Raw genomic sequence first — 18,057 nt, 5'->3', positions numbered from 1 at the left:
CAACGACACTGCCTCATGGAAGCCCTCCCTGATCTCACCCAGACCAGGCGAGGGTCCCTCTGCTAGTCACCCATCTAGATCCTGGATCGCTGTTCTTCCAGCACATTCCTCCGTGGTTACATCTAGGTCTTGGCTTTCTCAGAGAGGCCTTCCCCGCCCCTCGCCTCCCAGGCACAGAGATGCCCGCTATCACATCACTCATGTTACATTCTCCGGAGCACTCATCACCAGTGACAGGTTTTGTGTGTTCCGTGCTTCCTGTCCTGTGAGGGCAGGGCCCTTGTGTTCCCTCCGTGTCTGGCATAGAGCAGGGGTTCAAGGTGTTCAATGAAGCAGGTACCCTTCACCAGGAACCACAGGGCACTCCTAGGACCAGACTGGGCTGGTCTGACACCCCCACTGCTCCCTTTAAAAGCCAGAAGCGGACTCAGGGGAAGGCCAGTGGGGGAGGGGCCTGCAGCCCAGGCCTGTTCCCAAACCAGACCTCCCTTCTCCCACTCACTCGCCCACCTGCAAACAGCCGAGGCTCAGGGACCTACTACGGAATTAGCTGTAAGCAGAAGCTGCAGAGGACTCCACTCGGACAGTTTCTGCCTCTTCTGGGAAAAAAAAATCCGCAAGCTCCCAAGTGGGTCCATCGCCGCTCAGAGCTACAGGGAGCTGGGCTCTTCGTTAAGGCCCTTACGAATGAGTGCGAGCCAGCCTGAGTCTCAAAGACAGCCCTGAGTGAGAACATGGAGTCAGTGCACGCAGCTCCTCTGGAAAGCTGCCCTCATAGAGACTAAAGGAAGCTGAGGTTTAGCCACTGGGCACAGGGACATCTCCCTGCTGAGAGCAAGGCAGAGCACGTACGAAAAAGACACTCATGTTGCTCAAACCAGTAAAACTCTGCACCCAACCTCCATGCCCGCCCCTGGGGGCCTGGGTCATAGGTTACAGCACCTCCATGGGACGGATGCCCCTCATTCGGCAAGGCCTCAGCCTTCTCAGCTATACAATCGTCATCACCGCCTCCCAGCCACCAGGTTGCTGCCAGGAGGCAATGGCGCAATCCACGCACAGGGTCTGGCACAGAGCTGCACACAGTGCGTGCCCAGGAAGCAGGGGTAATTGTCACTGGGATGTGGAATACTACGGTAGGAAGGCAAAGAATGATGCAGACTCACCCCTACCCGCCTCAGGTGACTATGGGACACCTAAAATGTGGGCTGGTCACAGTGGAGATGTAGTGTAAGCTCAACACGGAAAACCTGATTTCAAAATGCAAAAATCTCATTGGATTTTTTTTTTTTTTTACATTGATGACATGTCGAAATGATATACTGGCTACCCCGTTATTTTAAATAACTGAAACTAATCACACCTGTTTCCTTTTCCTTTATCATGTGGGCCCAGAACATTTAAAATTACACGGATGGCGCACATTTGTGGCTCAGATTAGATTTCTATTGGACATGCTGTTTTTAAAAATTGAGGTAACAGCACCAGCCGGTTTTTTCAGTGGTGAGAGCAATGGCCCTCAGACTGAAGGGCCCAGCAAGTACCTTGGTTGACAATGCTGGTCAGGGAGTGGGCCGGGGGCAACCAACGGCTGTGTCTCTTTCACATCAATGTTTCTCTCTATTTCCCCGCTTCCTTCCACTCTCTCTAAAAATCAATGGAAAAAAGTATATCCTTGGGCCAAAACCGGTTTGGCACAGTGGATAGGTCCCGGGTTCGATTCCGGTCAAGTGCATGTACCTTGGTTTCCGGCACATCCCCAGTGCGGGGTGTGCAGGAGGCAGCTGATCGATGTTTCTCTTTCATCGCGATGTTTCTGACTATCTCTCTCCCTTCCTCTCTGTAAAAAATCAATAAAAAATATAATTTAAAAAAATTATATCCTTGGGTGAGGATTAACAAAAAAAAAATTTTTTTTTTTAGATATCATTCGCATACCATAAAATTCAGCCTTTTAGAAGTGTACTCAGTGGTTTCCAGGAAATGCTTGAAGTTGTGCTACCATCACCACTAATTGCAGAACATTTTCATCACCTGAAAGCAGCCGCACCTTACATCATCGGCGGTCACGCCCCATTGGCCAGCTGTTCCACGTAAAGAAAAGCAAGCTGCAGAACAGCATCAAGTGGAGATTTAGGAAAAGGAATACCTTATTACTACGTATATGCACACCCACCTTTGTATTGTACATGCGTTTTTAACGTGTGCACTGCTGTTCTCCAAACTCCACTGGTGGTGGTCGCAGGGATCTGGGGTCCGGGTGGGAGGGAAAAGGGGGCGGGTGCTCACCCTTTATTTCATATGCTTCCGGGCTGCTTTTGAGATTTAAAAAGAGAACGAGCATCCAAATACCTCCTGGTGAACTTGGGCAAGTCACTTCTTCACGGCACCGTCAACAGATTGGCTTCCGCGGAAGAAGGGTCTAGTTTTAGACCTGCTGTTTATTCTGTGCGAATAAAAATAGAAGGCACAGGCAGAGACGGAGTATGTTCGCTCCTAGCAACAGGCAGGACGAGGCCGGAGCGCCCCGCGCAGAGGCAGCCGCCCGCCTCCCCCGGCACCTGGCCCGCAGCTCTGAGCAGAGCGCCCGGGGCCGGCAGGGCTCCTCCGCCCCAGGGAGAGGGCAGCGGGGCCCGAGCTGGGGGGCCTACGGGGAGGAGAGCCCAGGGCGTCCCGGGGTGGGGGGTCGGCGTAGCAGGGGGAGAGGAGGACCGGGCGGGATTCCGCCGCGCATCTCTGGGGAGCGCCAGGAAGTCACCGCTTCCCAACAGCGGGGACCCCTCGCGCCCCTCCTCTAGCCCGGAGCCCCGTGCCGCGCGGGAGAGGATGCTGAGCAGAAGCCGCGAGTTCGGGTCCGGGTACCCGCGCGCTGGGGGCCCCGCCCCCGTCCCATTCTCCCCCAGGGCGCGCGGGCCCCAGACCCCGCACATCCAGACCTGCCTCCCGCACCTCCATCCGCGCCCCCTACCTCGGACCCGGGCTCGGGGGTCAGGAAGAGCGCGAGCCCGCGAGCCCCGCTGCACAGGGGCTCCGGCTGGTCGGCGCCCGCCCGCGACATCAGACGGACGGCGGGGTCCGGCGGGCGCGGGCAGCCCAGGAGCCCGCCCCGCGCCCCGGCCCGGCCGGCTGCAGCCCCGCGGCCAGCCCGGCGGAGGCGGGTCAGGTGCGCGCCTCCCGCGGCGCCGGGCCGAGCGGGCAGCGCCACCCAGCGGCGCGCGGGGCTCCCTGCGCCCGGCCGCGCCCGGCCCGTAAACAAGCGATTCTCCAGCTCCCCGGCAGATCGCAATCTCCTGGGCTGGGGAGCTCCCAGAGTTCGGGCCGCGCACAGTCTCCGTTGAAACCTGGACATCGGTATTTTTGAAGTTCGCCAGGTGATTCCAGCACACACCCGAGGTGTAAGGGCCCCTTTTCCTGGGAATCCGGGGAGCGTGGCTCCCGGTCCCCGCCGCGCTTTGGGGCGCCCTCCCTGGGCGCTTTCGGGAGCCGAGAAGCCAGGCCTCCCCTTGGACAGATTCAGCCTGGACCCGCGGGGGTGGGGCTTGGGCGCCGGTGGTTTTTAAAGGGCGACCCAGCGTGCATTCAAGAGAGGAAGCGGCTACCCTAAAAGCGTAAAAGCCCCTTTCATTGAGTGACCGAGCCCCCGCCCCCAGCCCAGCCCCCAGGCCCCTGCTCCTCCCGCAGCTGCTCGGCGCCAGGCGGGGATCCTGGAAGTTAGGGAATGCGGGCGTGGCGGTCCTCTTCCCCCCTGAAGCAGCTTAAAATAAGCTCACAGGTCACTAAATTAAGGGCACTAAATTTGAGGTCCCTCTCTCCCCCCCATCACTCAGAGGCTGGAGAGGGTGGGGCTCAGTCCCCACAGCGATGCTGATGAAGAGTGTGCTAGGCGAGGTAGAGAGAGATGGGGAAGTCTGGAGTTCTAATTTTTCCTAGGATGATTTTCCTTCCAAAATATTAAATTCGTTTTTAAAATGTTGGCTGGGCTTAGGGTTGCCAATATATATATATACAGGACACCCCTCCCCCCTCCCATTGAGTCTGAATTTATATTTTATCTGATGGCCCTCTAGATAGGGAGGGGGCGGCAGCACACGCTTTGTCTGCCTTGTGGGTGTTTCCGTCACCGCATAATTCCCACTTTTGCACAGCTGCCCACTGCTAACTTCTCCACTTCCCCACCCAAACATTCAGGCCTTCCGGCCAGAGTCATTTTCTGGAAAATTCTTGGCAGAGATGTGGGCCTCAGGTGCTCAGGAGAAGGATTTGCTAGGAATTCACTGAACCTGCGTGTAGCCATTCATTACTGTCCTGGCCTTCCTGCTCAGAGCCCTTCCCCACATCACACACACCCACCCAGGGATGGAGGGCAGACCCTCACTCCTGCGGGCTGGCTGGGGCTCTCCCATGGAAAGCCCCAGAAGTGGCCTCCGATCAGCCAAATAGGACTGAGCTCAGCAAACTTCCCCTGATGGATAAATCTCAAAAGCATAAGGGGGGTGGGGGGAGAGAGAGAGAGAGAGAGAGAGAGATCATAGAGAGAGAGAGAGATAGAGAGAGAGAGAGAGAGAGAGAGAGAGAGAGAGAGAGAGAGAGAGAGAGAGAGAGAGAGAGAAAGCTCATAGGGCACTCTGCCATTAACATTGTTTTAAAAACATGTGAAAGCACACTATATATTGTTTATGGGTCCAGACACGTGTCGTGAGAGGATAAAGCTGTGCCACAGTTAGGAAAGTGGGTACTTTGGGGTGGGGGTAAATTGGGGAAGGATATGTTTTAATTCTCCTGCTGCTGTGGGTTATAATGTTTAAACGTTTTTGAATGCCCAAAATGACTAATTAAAAACAAAACAAAACGAAACAAAACAAAACGCCTGGGTGTTAGCTGAAAGTACGTATTGTGCAGAGACCCTGTCCCTGGAGAGGGCGCGCCTGGGGAAGTGATGGGCACCCGGTGATTCCCGGGCCCAGTGGCTGGCCGACAGCCATTTGTTTCTAGTCTCCCCCCCTCCCCCAAATGTGTGAGCATGCCTTAGACACAGATTGCTAAGAATACGGATGCCTGAGCCCTGTCTGTCCCAGCTTTCTGCCTCAGCGTCTTCGGGGAGCTGGGCACCTGCGTTTTGCATGCTCTGCAGTTGAGCCCCGAGCACACCAAAGTCTGCCAGTAGCCCTTCCTTGGGGAGCCCCCTCTTACTGCTAGCTTGGCTAGGGCCCCCATGGGAGGCCAGAACAATGGTTTTTAACAAAGAGAACCGAATTTATAAAAATCTCCCGGGCTCTCCATGCGCTGGGCCCATGCCCTCGCGCCCCTGCCCAGGGCCCCCATATCTCGGGGTGACCGGGAGGCGGGCAGCCAGCCTGAGGCCCGGAATGCAGCCGGCCTGGGCCGCACCCTGCCCAAACCAGTTTGAACCAGCTGCGGGGATGGAGCCCTGGCTGTCCCCACGAGCTCCCCCTGGCGCCCAAGCCCAGCTCAGAGCTGCGCTCAGGCCTCCTGCTCGGTAGTCCTCCCGGGGTACGGTTGGCGGCCTTCATCCAGCCTGGGGTTGGGGTGCCGGTGACAGCCAGGCCCTCAAGGACCCCAGGAACCCCAGAAACTTCCAGCTGGGCCCCGAGGTCACACCCCCTCCCACCCCCACTCCATCTGGCGTCACCTCCTGCTGCAAAATGGTTGCCTGTCTGTGTCTTTTCAAGGTCAGTTCTCTGCTGCAGACCTCAGGCACACAAGGTTCTAGATTAGCAAGGATTCCCTAGCTCAGCGGCATTCAGCTCCTGGGAAACTTCCAGAAAACAAGACCCAGACCCCACCCTAGGGACTGACTTAATTGGTCTGGGGCGGGGCTTTGGCCTGGGGAGGTTTAAAAGATCCCACAGGTGCTTCTAAGCGGCCCTGTGCCCAGGCTTGCTTACCGCATGGGTGCTGGGGACTGTCCCTTGGCCTCTCCATCAGTTCGCATGGCTAACGTGTTCTGAGTGCCAACTATGTGCCAGGCCCTGTTCTCAACGTTTCATGTAGACGACCTCATTGAAATTCCACCACTTTGTGAGGTAGGCAAGGCCCTACTCTGATGCCCGTCTTACAGATAAAGACACTGAGACACGGAGAGGTAAATTGCATCCCCAGGGTCACACCTAGTAAATGGAAAAGTCGGGATTTGAACTTGGACAGTCTGATTCCAGAGCCTCTGTACAAGATAACCAAACCCCTCTTGGTTCCCGAGGCCGCCTCCCTAGCTCCAGCCTGGCCTCTTAGGAAAGCCCTTGCCAGCCCCCATCTTCACCGCCCTCCCCAAGCACACGATGGTCCTCTTCAGAAAGCTCCAGTGGCTCCCAGTGCCCGCCCAGTGAGGCTCAGAAACCCAGCCCTGTCTGCCAGCACGTCTCTCCCTGCTTTGCTCTTTGAACCCTAACTTGCAAATGGGAGCTCAGGGAGGAAACTGTGAGGGGGCCTCTCTCTGTCTGAGGGTCTCCTTGCCTTCAGTGCCCTGGGCTTCTGCTGGTCTCTCCCAAGTCCTGGCCCTGCCACGCAGCCTGCGGCTGTGGACTGATTTGTGCGCGCCCCCAGGTTAATACGTGGAACTGCTGGGATTGGGAGGTGGGGCCTTGGGAGGCGATCAGGCCATGAGGGTGGAGACTTCTAAATGAGATTAAGGCCCAAGATCGCTCCCCGCCCCTTCTGCTGGTGAGGACAGTGACAAGTTGTCTGCGACCAGGAAGCCTGCCAGTGCCTGGGTCTTGGACTTCCCAGCCTCCAGGGCTGTCAACAATACACGCCTGTTGTTTATAAGCCACTAAGCCACTCGGTCCATGGTTCACAGGGACACTCAGACGTGTGGCTTCTGAAGGAGGGATCAGGAAGCAGTAGGCCTGCCCTGGCCTGGTAACACGTGGCCAGGTCGGGAGCTGCCCAGTTTGCCCCAGTCTCTCCCCACCCCCTCCCCCCGGCCCAGTCCCCCACTGGCCTGTTGGTCCCTGAAGATATCTGAAGCTCTGATCCTGTGCTCCCCTGAACATGCCCAGCTCCACATCTACATCCATTTTTCCCCGTCTGGATGCCCCTGCTGCCCGGAGCTGACCACCCTCACTGACCTTCCAGGTCTCTTTCCAACAGCCTTTATCTGACCCCCCCAACAGATACGCCCTTAAGCTTGTCTTTTGTTACCACCCCCGCCCCCTTCTGCTCAGTTGTCATTCCATGACCAGACAGGAAGTCCTGGAGGACAAAGGAAATGGCTGGTGCGTGTGCTGGGGCGAGGGACACCGGAGTCCAGGAGGCTGCCTCTGCACCCAGTCCTCAGCCCGTGTGAAGCCTGCTGCTTAGCTTCTGCTCCCCACTATGGAGATTCAGAATGCAGCCGTCTTCCAAGAAGCAGGTGGAAAGCCAGGCTTTAACGCACGTTTCTGTCAGGATTCCGAAACAGCCACCAAGGACAGGAAGCGCAGCAACAGCGCCCCCTGCTGTTCTTTCCCTGTAAAGGAGAGCATGGCCTTCTCCCAAGTAACCTGATCAGTTTTCCTGACTCCTCCCCCTTCCGCCGCAGAGCTGCAGAGTGGGCCTGCAGCAGGCCAAGGGTCAAGGTTCAAACGGTTCCATCCAAGTCAGCGCTTAGCTTTGGTCTTGAGAAGGGAGAGGAGAGAGGAGTGCTCGCCCCCGCCCCCAGCTACTGAAATGTGGGCCTCTCTAAACAGATGCTGGATGGCCCGGTCAGTGTAGCTCAGTGGTTGAGCATCGACCCATGAACCAAGAGATGATTGGTTTGATGCCCGGAGTTTTGGGCTTGATTCCCAGCAGGCAGCCAATCAGTGATGTTTCTATCTCTCTACCCCTCTCTACAATAAATAAATAAGTAAGTAAATAAGTAAATAAATCAAACATGTTAAAAAAATAAATAAACAGCCCTAGCCAGTTTGGCTCAGTGGATAGAGCATCGGCCGATGAACTGAAAGGTCCCAGGTTCTATTCAGGTTAAGGGCACATTTCTCCGTTGCAGGCTCACTCCCCAACCCCGATCAGGGCACGTGCAGGAGGCACCCAATGCATGTGTCTCTCTCACATAGATGTTTCCTTCACTCTGTCTCTCCTCCTCTCCCTTCCACTCTTTCTAAAAATCAATAGAAATCTCTTCGGGGGAGGATTAACAAGAACAAAAAGCAACAACAATCAAACAAACAAACAAACAAACATAAACAGATGCGGGATGGGAAAACACTGCCCCAAACGAGGAGGTCTGAGGGACGGACTCAGGTTCCGAGGTCTGAGCTTAGTGCTGCCTATAGATGCTCACAAGCGCTCACAGGGCCCTGGCACTGCTGCCCACCACCCCTCATGCAGAAACACTGGGCACAGGCCTGTGTCTGAGTGAGATCCTGGGTTCTACAATGTTAACCCCTCTAGGCAGACAGCATCCTGCCAGCACATTGGTGTTTCTTAGCCAATTGTGTGTCCATTCCCCCTCCATGAACTGAATGCAGGCCTCACACAAACCTCGTGCCACTCAGCTCAGGTTTTGCCCTGCCGATGCATCTCTGCTGAACGACGGGAGAGAAGAAGAATGCTCGTTCGATTACATCACACTAGTAGCCCTGTGCACAAATCTGTGTGCTAGTAGCTCGCCAGTAGCTCACTGACACCCTCTTGTAACTCCCTCCACCCCCAGGCACCCCCTACGCCCCCATAGCTTGCCGCCCTGCCCCCTCCTGTACTCTCCGCCACCCGCCTGTAGCTTGCTGCCCCACCCTCCTGCTTATTTGTGATCCGGTCATTATGTGGTCGGTCTTCATGGCGTAACGACCATTTGCATATTACATTTTATTATATGGGATCGGAATACGTCAGGAGATGTTAGAAAGTAGTAAGTGCCCTAGTGAAAACAGTATGCTTCAGACTATTCGGAACATGGGAAATAGATTTGCTTTCTTGCTTCAGGAAAACGGTACCTCTGTTTCACTAGATCTCAAAGGCCTTTTCCTGTCCTTGGACTTCATGGGTCGGTGTTATGTATACAGTAGGCACTCCATAAAGGAGATACTGCCTTCAGTGAAACCTGCAGCCATAGCAGCACAAACAAAAAGCTGAGAGGGGCCTCTGGTTTTTAACAGTGGCCAAAAGCAAACACAATGAAACCTAGCAAAAAGGGGAGAGGGGATTTTCTTTGTGAGCATGTGAGAAATCCTGTCTTCAGCGATTCACATTTGAGTCCAACTTAAGGCAATGAAATAACACACCTGCTAAAAAGTAAAAGAGAGTGAAGAAGCTTTAACTAAAAAATACAAAATTCTGAACAAAGAAGTAAAAGTGAAATGTGCTCTGGGCGCTGGTGCCCCCTGCTGGGCACAGAGGGTAGTTCTGGGAGGGAGCGCTGCACAGCTACTAACTACAGGGACTCTAGAGTCAAACTGTCTGAGCTGGAGATCTGGCTCCTCACGTGTGACTTACCGAGGCTGTGTGACCTTGGTGAAGTTCCTTAACTTCTCTGGCCTGAACTTCCTCCTCAGCAAAGTGGCCTAATACAACTTCATTATGGTTGCTGATAAGATTCAATGAGGTAATCTACATAAAACGCCTTAAACATTGTCTGGCAGAAAGTGAGTGCTCAAAACAAAATAAAACAAAACAAAAGTATTACATTGTAAGTGGAATATTGTCAAAGTTGAGTGTTTTCAAGGGAAGGTAGATTAAATGGCCAGATAAATAATATAATCGATTAAACTGCCAGGCAAGGTATTTGTAGACATTCGATGAATGTCTGTGAGACAAGCAGACAATAAAGTCATGTCATCTGATGACGGTGTGAAGGAGCTGGAGCTGATTTGCTTGGAAAAAGCCCGGATTCTGTGAGATAAACCTCATGTCAGGTGTTACCCCACCAATGAATTTCTGCTGAGTTGATGGGGGGAAAAGAGACCCTGAGCCAAGGACCCGGTAACGGTGCCCAGACTCCTGACCAGACCGCTCTCCAGGCAGTGAGTCCCCACGGATGGGACAATTCAAGCAGAGTCGGACTGCCACCTCCCAGGCTGTCCCTGGCACATGCAGATGGCATAGAACAGATGATTTTCTGCTTTGGGTAGAGGGTTGACAAGGGGGTAGGACAGATGAGGTTTCTGCTTTGGGTAAAAGGTCAACCTGAACAGAGCATTAAGATATGACTCATACACCATATTAGTCACCTATGTAAAGTGCACAATTCAATGGTAAACTATATTTAGAGAATGGTGCAACCATCAAAGTATGTTCACAGATTTGTACAACCAGCACCACAATCAACTTCAGAACATTTTTATCACCCCCAAAAATGACCCCTCACGCCTTAGCTATCACTCCCATCTCCCTCGACTCCCAGCTGCTAATACTTTGTTCTAATAGATTTTTCTCTTCCCTGCACTGTGTAGCATTTGTGCCTGAGTTCTTTCACTCGGTCTTCAAGGTTCATCCGTGCTGTGGCGTATGCCAGTGTTTCATTCCTTTTGGCAACACAATAATATTCCATCGTATGGGTGTGCCGCAGTTGGCTTATGCATTCCTCAGCTGATGCTGATGGACATGCAGGTTGGTTGCAAATTCCAGAAGGAAATGTTTAAAAGCGGTTCACCACAGCACTGTGTATAATCTTGAAAAACAATGGAGGCAGCCTACAGGAGGGGATGGGTGACCGAAAACGCTGGCTCATCTGTACAGCGAGGCGATGAAGCTGGAGGAACTCAGAGCAAAGACATTCACAATGTATTCTCCTCTGAAGAACGCAGACTTCAGAATAATTCACATGGAGGCGATGATCCTGCTTTTGTCCAAATACGCATTAGGCGATATGTCTTGATATGCACAGGGACCAGGAAAAAATGAGTGTTTATCTCTGAACAGTGGTTTTTGGAGGTGGCTTTTAAAAAATATATATTTCTTACAGAGAGGAAGGGAGAGAGATTGAGAGTTAGAAACATCGATGAGAGAGAAACATTGATCATCTGCTTCCTGCACACATTCCACTGGGAATGTGCCCGCAACCAAGGTATGTGCCCTTGACCAGAATGGAACCTGGGACCCGTCAGTCCGCAGGCTGACGTTCTAGCCACTGAGTCAAACCAGTTAGGGCTGGAGGTGGCTTTTTTCCTGTATATACTTTTTTCCCCCTAAAATGTCTTCTGAGCTGAAACCGGTTTGGCTCAGTGGATCGAGCGTCAGCCTGTGGACTGAAAGGTCCCAGGTTCAATTCCGGTCAAGGGCACGTACCTTGGTTGCAGGCACATCCCCAGTGGGAGGGGGGGAGGGGAAGGGGATGTAGAAGGCAGCTGATCAATGTTTTTCTCTCATCGATGTTTCTAATTCTCTATCCCTCTACCTTCCTCTCTGTAAAAAATCAATCAAATATATTTAAAAAAGAAATAAGTAAAAATAAAAAATAAAATGTCTTCTGAAATCATGTATTACTTCACCAGACACATAAGCAGTCTGTACTTTTCCTCAACAACATTTCTATACACAGATATTTTTCTCCTTCCCAAGTATGTCTCTGCAGCTCAGAGTACACCCTGGGCCCAGAAATGAACCTGCATAAGGAAAAGTTGCTTCCACTTTTTACTTTTGTTGCCTGTTGACGAGGACAGCATTAAGGAAGGAGGACTGACTTCGGCGGGAAAATGTAGCGCCAACGAGCCTTCGGGAGGAAAGGGTAAAGACAGGCACGATGTCAGTTTGCTGCGGAGACAGGGCGTTAGGCGTTCTGAGAAGCTCTAATTGCGAGCAAACCATTGGGCTGGAATGGGCATCGGCTCCGGGATAAATTATGCATGGCCGCTGTTAAATATTTCATCCGCCCTTCACCGTTATTTGTCTCCCCGCAGCTAAAAGAGGAAAGGAAGGACGTACCCCCACCACAAGCGGTATCAGCCTTGTCATCGGTCCTTCCCCCTAGGACAGCCACAGGATTCAAACACAAACCCTTTTTTTAAAAGTATATTTTATTGATTTTTTACAGAGAGGAAGAGAGAGAGAGATAGAAACATCGATGAGAGAGAATCATCCATCAGCTGCCTCCTGCACACCCACACTGGGGATGTGCTCGCAAACAAGGTACATGCCCTGGACCGGAATCGAACCTGGGACCTTTCAGTCCGCAGGCCGACGCTCTATCCACTGAGCCAAACCGGTTTCAGCCAAACACAAACCCTTCTGAAGTGGGAAAACTAACCATGATGAATATAAGGGAACATTTTGGCAAGGAACTTCAACTTCACACCCCGACGAAGGGACGGCACGGCGATCTCACCTTCTGCATCCAGCGTGTCATCCCTCAAACCCCTGAGCGTCTTGCTCTCTGTGACTCGGTGTTTTAAGAAGGAACGTTGGCGAGTCCTCGGGGACGCCCTCCCGCCCGGGCCAAGGGCTGTTGTGCTCCCGGCATCCGCGCAGCGAGTGGGAACGGGCGGCGGGGACATGTGAGGAGCTGTCAGGAGCTGATGTCGCCCATTCAGCCTCGCGCCGTTTGGCCCCCTTCCCAGCCGCCCTCCTCTGCTCCTGGCTCTGCTCCCCTCACCGTTTATTCCCTCGCGCCCCCCTGGCCCCGGGCGCTGGGCTGTGGGTGGCGCATGCCAGGCCCACTGGGCACAGGCCCACTGGACGCCAGCCAAGCGCCCGGGTGGGGGAAGGGCAGCTCCCTGGAGAAGCCCTCATGGGTCACAACTGAATCGCCACGGTTTTGTTGCAAAGGTGTTACTGTGGGTTGCCTCCCACAGGGCGACTGAAGCATTATTACCAAGGCCGTTTTTGGGGTGAGGTTTGCCTGCAATCATTTTTCAGGTGTTACCTCGTGTTTTGTAGATGTGTGCACCAGTTAAATTTCATAGGCAGGCAGACCAGATTTGTGTGTGTGTGTGTGTATGCATAGATGCATAGTCCCTTTAAAATCAACTAGTTAATGCCCTGGCTGGTTTGGCTCAGTGGATAGAGCGTCAGCCTGTGGATTCAAGGGTCCCAGGTTCGATCCGGTCAAAGGGCATGTACCTTGGTTGCTAGGGGGTGTGCAGGAGGCAGCTGATCGTTGTTTCTCTCTCATCGGTGTTTCTAACTCTTTATCCCTTCCCCTTCCTCTTTGTAAAATATCAATAAAATATATATTTAAAAAAATAAAATAAAATGAACTAGTTAAAAGTTATATATATATATATATGTGTGTGTGTGTGTGTGTGTGTTTAAGCCAAGAATCCTTCCCATATTTTTCTGCTTTATCAGCTAGAGATTCAGAGAAATGAAATCTATATTCATTGTAAGTTACCGTGTGTGGGTCGTTGCGGTGAGAGGGAGCGGTGGGAGATTCTTTCTGATTCGGGGGCTTCTGGGGCCAGTCTCTGGTCTACCTGGGAAGCCACATGGCTCGGGATCGCTGCCTCACGCATCTGTGGCCATGGGCATTATCGGAGGCTCACACTCTAACGCCCTCTCCTTCAAGCTTCCTTCACCCATGCTCCTCAGGAATTCACCGAGTTAATGATTTAGTTTCTGAGTCACTAAGCACACAGCGTTTTGCCTGAGTCACCCGGGGCACATGCCTGACAGCAGCTGAGGGCGTCTGGGAACGTTAGAGAGAACCTGACAGGCAACTTAGGGCTCGCTGTAGATGCCAGGCTAGCACGCGGGCGGGCGGGCACAGAGCCTGGGAACAGAGCGCTAAGGTCCTATGGGCACGGTGCCGGTTTCATCGGTTTCATCCGAGCGTAACCTGCCCCGGGTCCCAGCCACAAACAATGCCTTGAATGCGACTTCCTTGTCGCCTGGTGCATTGCTAGGAGACGGAATGGAACAGGAATGCTACACTGATACCATCTGCGGGCTGTACTCTTAGACCAATTCTGGCCTTTCTCCTCCTTTTTCGGGGGCAGAGGGGTGGGGACAGATAAGCCGGCACAAAAATGAAGGCTGGAGTGTTCAGGGGCTCATTTTCTGCACACCTACAGAGGTTTGGCAGGCGGGGGGGGGGGGTGGGGGGGGGGGGGGGGGACTGGGGGCGCAGCATTTCACCCAAAGTGCAATTCTGATAAGTCAGATTCTCCTGACTGGGGCAGTGTGGCCCTCTGCACAGGGGCTGGAGGCTGACAATGACTTTGGCCAAGAGACGTGACAGAACAATATACGCCAAGTAATTATGTGAAGGCTCTGCTGACATCTTTATGAATTCTAGAAGAAAGTAGAAGCCATGCTTGTTAAAGCAGTTCTGTAAGCAAGGAGACAGCCCTTCCTGGATAGCTCAGTTGTCCTGATCCACCAAGGTTCAATCTCCAGTCAGAGCACAGGCAAGAGTCAACCAATGCCTCTATAAATAAATGGAACAACAAACAGTGCTTCTCTTTCTCCCTCAGATTAATTAGAAAACAACAACACCATTACATAAGTAACATTTTTTAAAAAGAGAGGTAGAGACAAGAAAAGCGAGCTGAACTTGAGAACTTCCCTACGGTTCACGGGCATGGGAAGCCTGGGGAGATCTTGTTAAGGTGTCCATGCACCTGCTGGACGCCTTCAGCAGAGATTCTGTCCCGTGGAGCCGAGGTGGGGCCTGAGCATCTGCATTTCTAACAGACACCCAGGTGCTGTGGTCTGGGGACAATATTCCGGAGTCGCTGGAGTTAAGAAACTGCCTTGGCCAGTCCCTTTGGCCCTCAGTCACCTGGAGAAGGCGGCAGGACAGCTCACGCTCACTGAGCGCTCATCAGTCCTCAGGCCCTGTCCTAAGTGCTTTGTACACATTACCTTGTGCAACCCTCGCAGCCACCGCTGAGGGACTGGATTCACAGCCAGGAATTAGCCATCTGACAGTGTGCGGTCAAGGACACTTACCTTGGTTGTGGGCTCGATCCTGGGCACTGGTCAGGGTGCGTGCGGGAGGCAACCCATCAATGTGTTTCTCTCATGTCCATGTTTCTCTCTCTGTGTCTTTTCCCCTCCCGCCACTCTTTCTAAAATCAATGGAGAAAATATCCTCAGGTGCGGATTAACAACAAACAAAAAATAAAGAGAGAGAGAGGGAGAGAGACTGTCCTTGTCCTTAGGAAATATATGCTTGCCTTTAGGAGTTAAGGAGCTATGATCTCTGCAAACAGTTATCAAATGTTTCAGGGAAAAACAGAGAGAGATAAAGCAAATGTGGGTATGATCTGGGAGAAGGGTAACTATACTTTCCATGCAGCTCTTTTCTAGGTTTAATTATTTCAAAATAAGAAAGCCAGCAAGCAATAGTGTATCTCCCCATTAGGAGAGACTAATATTTTTCCATGGCAAATCTCTCAAGTGGAAAACGGGATTCTTTAAACGTATTTTTCAAAGAATGCATCCTTAAATTGTTTGGACATAGTTCATTTTTATAATAAACATGTAAAAATGGAATAGAAAATCAGAGCATTTTTCATGTAATATTGACTTTGCGAAACTTTCAATTACATGTGTGTGTGTGTGTATACATATTCAATACATATACACACACACACACACATACATATACATACACACACATACCTGTGTATTAGATCATAATGTTCAATGCGTTTCTGACTGGGTTACAGTTTCAATTGTTTGAAAGCCATTCAACTACAGTATCTTTAATAGGATGACTCACCTGGCAGCCTACCTGAGACAGCTGCTTTGTGCCCATTGTGCCATAACAGCAAACCCACTCTCTCGCAGAAGTGTTCCCACTTAGATGATTAATTATAGTTGCTCTTATTTTAAGCCAATTTAATTCCTTTTTATAACAAAGCACAATACACATAAATATGTTTGGTGACCCAAAAGTACTTGAACCTTTTTTTTTTTTTAATGAATTTATGTATTACTTATATGATTAAAATTTTTTAAAAGTTTTCTTTACTAATAGTATTAAATAGTTTTATTATCCATCCCTTGGGATTATAATGAAGTAGATAATTACAATAAACTAGAAAATAGAGATTTTCTATTACATGGAAAACAGTGGTTTGGGAATAAATACCATTTCCCAAAGAGAGCCATTTAAAATGAGAAAACACCTAAATACAGCTTGTAAAGAACACAAATTCCACTGACTCCTAGTTTTAATTTATAAAATACACATCAATTGTTGCAAAGCAAACGAGGATAAACATAGTAGCTTTTAAAAATACTATCTAAATCCTGTTTGTAGGGAAGAACTTGGTAGACTACTACATACTGAGGACTTCTAAATTCTGAAATCTAAGATCAATTTCCTTTCTATTTACCTTCCAATAACCAGTCAGACATCCACCCAATTACAGTACTGAAGTAGCCTACCAGTGAACTTATCACAGATGGAGCCTCAATCCTGCAGGTAACAGCCACCATCATCAAGTGACACGCTGTCCCAAATAAAGCCCAAATGATCAATGTCTTATAAGTAAGCATCCTCCTTCCCAACCTGTTTAAGAGAGCTCACCTGCCAAAGTCACTGACATACACACACTTAAAGTTCATTACCCACAATTCAATCTGAGGATGGGAACATCTTAAGTGAACAAGAACCAGTTGCTAACCACGAATTAGAGCACCTAAAGGCACACAACCGACAGAGGAGGCTCGCTTTTCCTTGCAAATTTCTATGACTTCAAAATCAAATTTTATTCCTTTACCAGACTGCAAACTTGAAAACAGCAGGGATTTAAGATCAAACAGCTCTGGGAACACATTATATAGGCTGGAAGGGATGCTTTAGCACACCATTGTTTCACAGACCCTGAAACGGAGATACTGGAAACCAGGTATTGAATGCAGCACAGTGGGCATCGATCCATGTTGAAGAGGAGTAAAGACAGGATGTTGAATTTTTACTAAGAGGATTTTCAAACTGTTTTTCATCGGGGGAAGGAATCAAAATTATCCTCCACATGGTGAGCAGAAGAGACAGTGCAGAGACCAATTAAGTCAACGATAGGGTGACTAATTTGGGATTAGAAATGGCCTGTTTTATTTCAGGCCTTTTACTGTACATGCTTGGGGATAAACTGAACTCAATCCATATAGGGCGACAATAGAAAGTATAAGTGAGTTTGAGTTTCAGAAGATAAACTGTCACATTACAAACCACTTCTGTCTTGTTTCAAATCATCTTAAAACCTAAATGGTAACTGATGGATTATCATGCACACTTTTCCACACTTATCAGAATTAAGTACATTTTCAATGCAACCTTCCAGTCAATACATGCTTATACACTGAGTGGCCAGATTATTATGATCTTTGAATGCATAATAATCTGGCCACTCAAGGTACATCCTATATAATAAAAGGCTAACATGCAAATTGTCCCCTTGACTAGGAGTTCGACCAGAATGCAGGCCACTCAACCGCCCATATCTCCCCCCGCTGGCCAGGCTGGTCAGACCCCATCCATGTACGAATTCATGCACCAGGCCTCTAACACACACACACACACAGAGTGGCCAGATTATTATGCGTTCAGAGATCATAATCTGGCCACTCAGTGTATAATTATAGTGGATGTACATACAATTTCGTGTTATCTTTGTGTTTTCTTTTAATCCTCACCGGAGGATATTTCTCCATTGACTTTGAGTGGAAGAGAGGGGCAGAGAAAGATCGATGTGAGAGTAACACATTGATTGGTTGCTTCCTGCACACGCCCTGACGAGGGCCTGCCCCGAGGAAGAACCTGAAATTGAAGTACGTGCCCTTGACCGGAATGGAACCCGGGACCCTTTGGTCTACAGGCCAATGCTCTATCCACAGAGCCAAACTGGCTAGGGATATCTTTGTTTTTAAAGACTTTTATTGATTTCAGAGAGGAAAGGGGAGGGAGAGAAACATCAGTGATGATTGATCGGCTGCCTCCTGCACGCCCCACACAGGGGACAGAGCCTGTGACCCAGCAGGTGCCCTCACCGGGAATTGAACTGTGACCTCCTGGTTCATAGGTTGATGCTCAACCACTGAGCCACACCGGCTGGGCTCATGTTTATCTTTAAAAATTAAAAATTAAGGAAGCCAGGACTTTGCTATAGCTTATATAATGGTTGATAGGTTAATAACCGTTGGGCACTTTTCATTTATTTACAAACAAGAAAG

The 18,057-nt window shown here is 50.7% G+C and overlaps 1 protein-coding gene across 4 annotated transcripts in view; it reads right to left on the bottom strand.

Moving 5' to 3' along the window:
- BCAS4 (breast carcinoma amplified sequence 4) overlaps positions 1-3,492 on the bottom strand; it is a 57,196-nt gene extending 53,704 nt beyond the window's left edge. For 2 of the 4 annotated variants that reach the window (XM_036419843.2, XM_045574570.1), the window contains exon 1: positions 2,969-3,364. In XM_036419843.2, coding sequence (XP_036275736.2) covers positions 2,969-3,349 — 381 coding nt within the window. In that variant the 5' untranslated portion in view covers positions 3,350-3,364. Of the gene's footprint in view, positions 1-2,968 lie in introns of all 4 variants that reach the window. The other 2 variants (XM_045574571.1, XM_045574572.1) reach the window with 2 other exon arrangements.
- Between the last annotated feature and the right edge of the window lie 14,565 nt (positions 3,493-18,057).

Source organism: Pipistrellus kuhlii, unplaced genomic scaffold, assembly GCF_014108245.1.
Source record: "Pipistrellus kuhlii isolate mPipKuh1 unplaced genomic scaffold, mPipKuh1.p scaffold_m20_p_6, whole genome shotgun sequence".
NCBI lineage: Eukaryota > Metazoa > Chordata > Mammalia > Chiroptera > Vespertilionidae > Pipistrellus > Pipistrellus kuhlii.
This window is presented reverse-complemented; position numbering and strand designations above follow the sequence as displayed.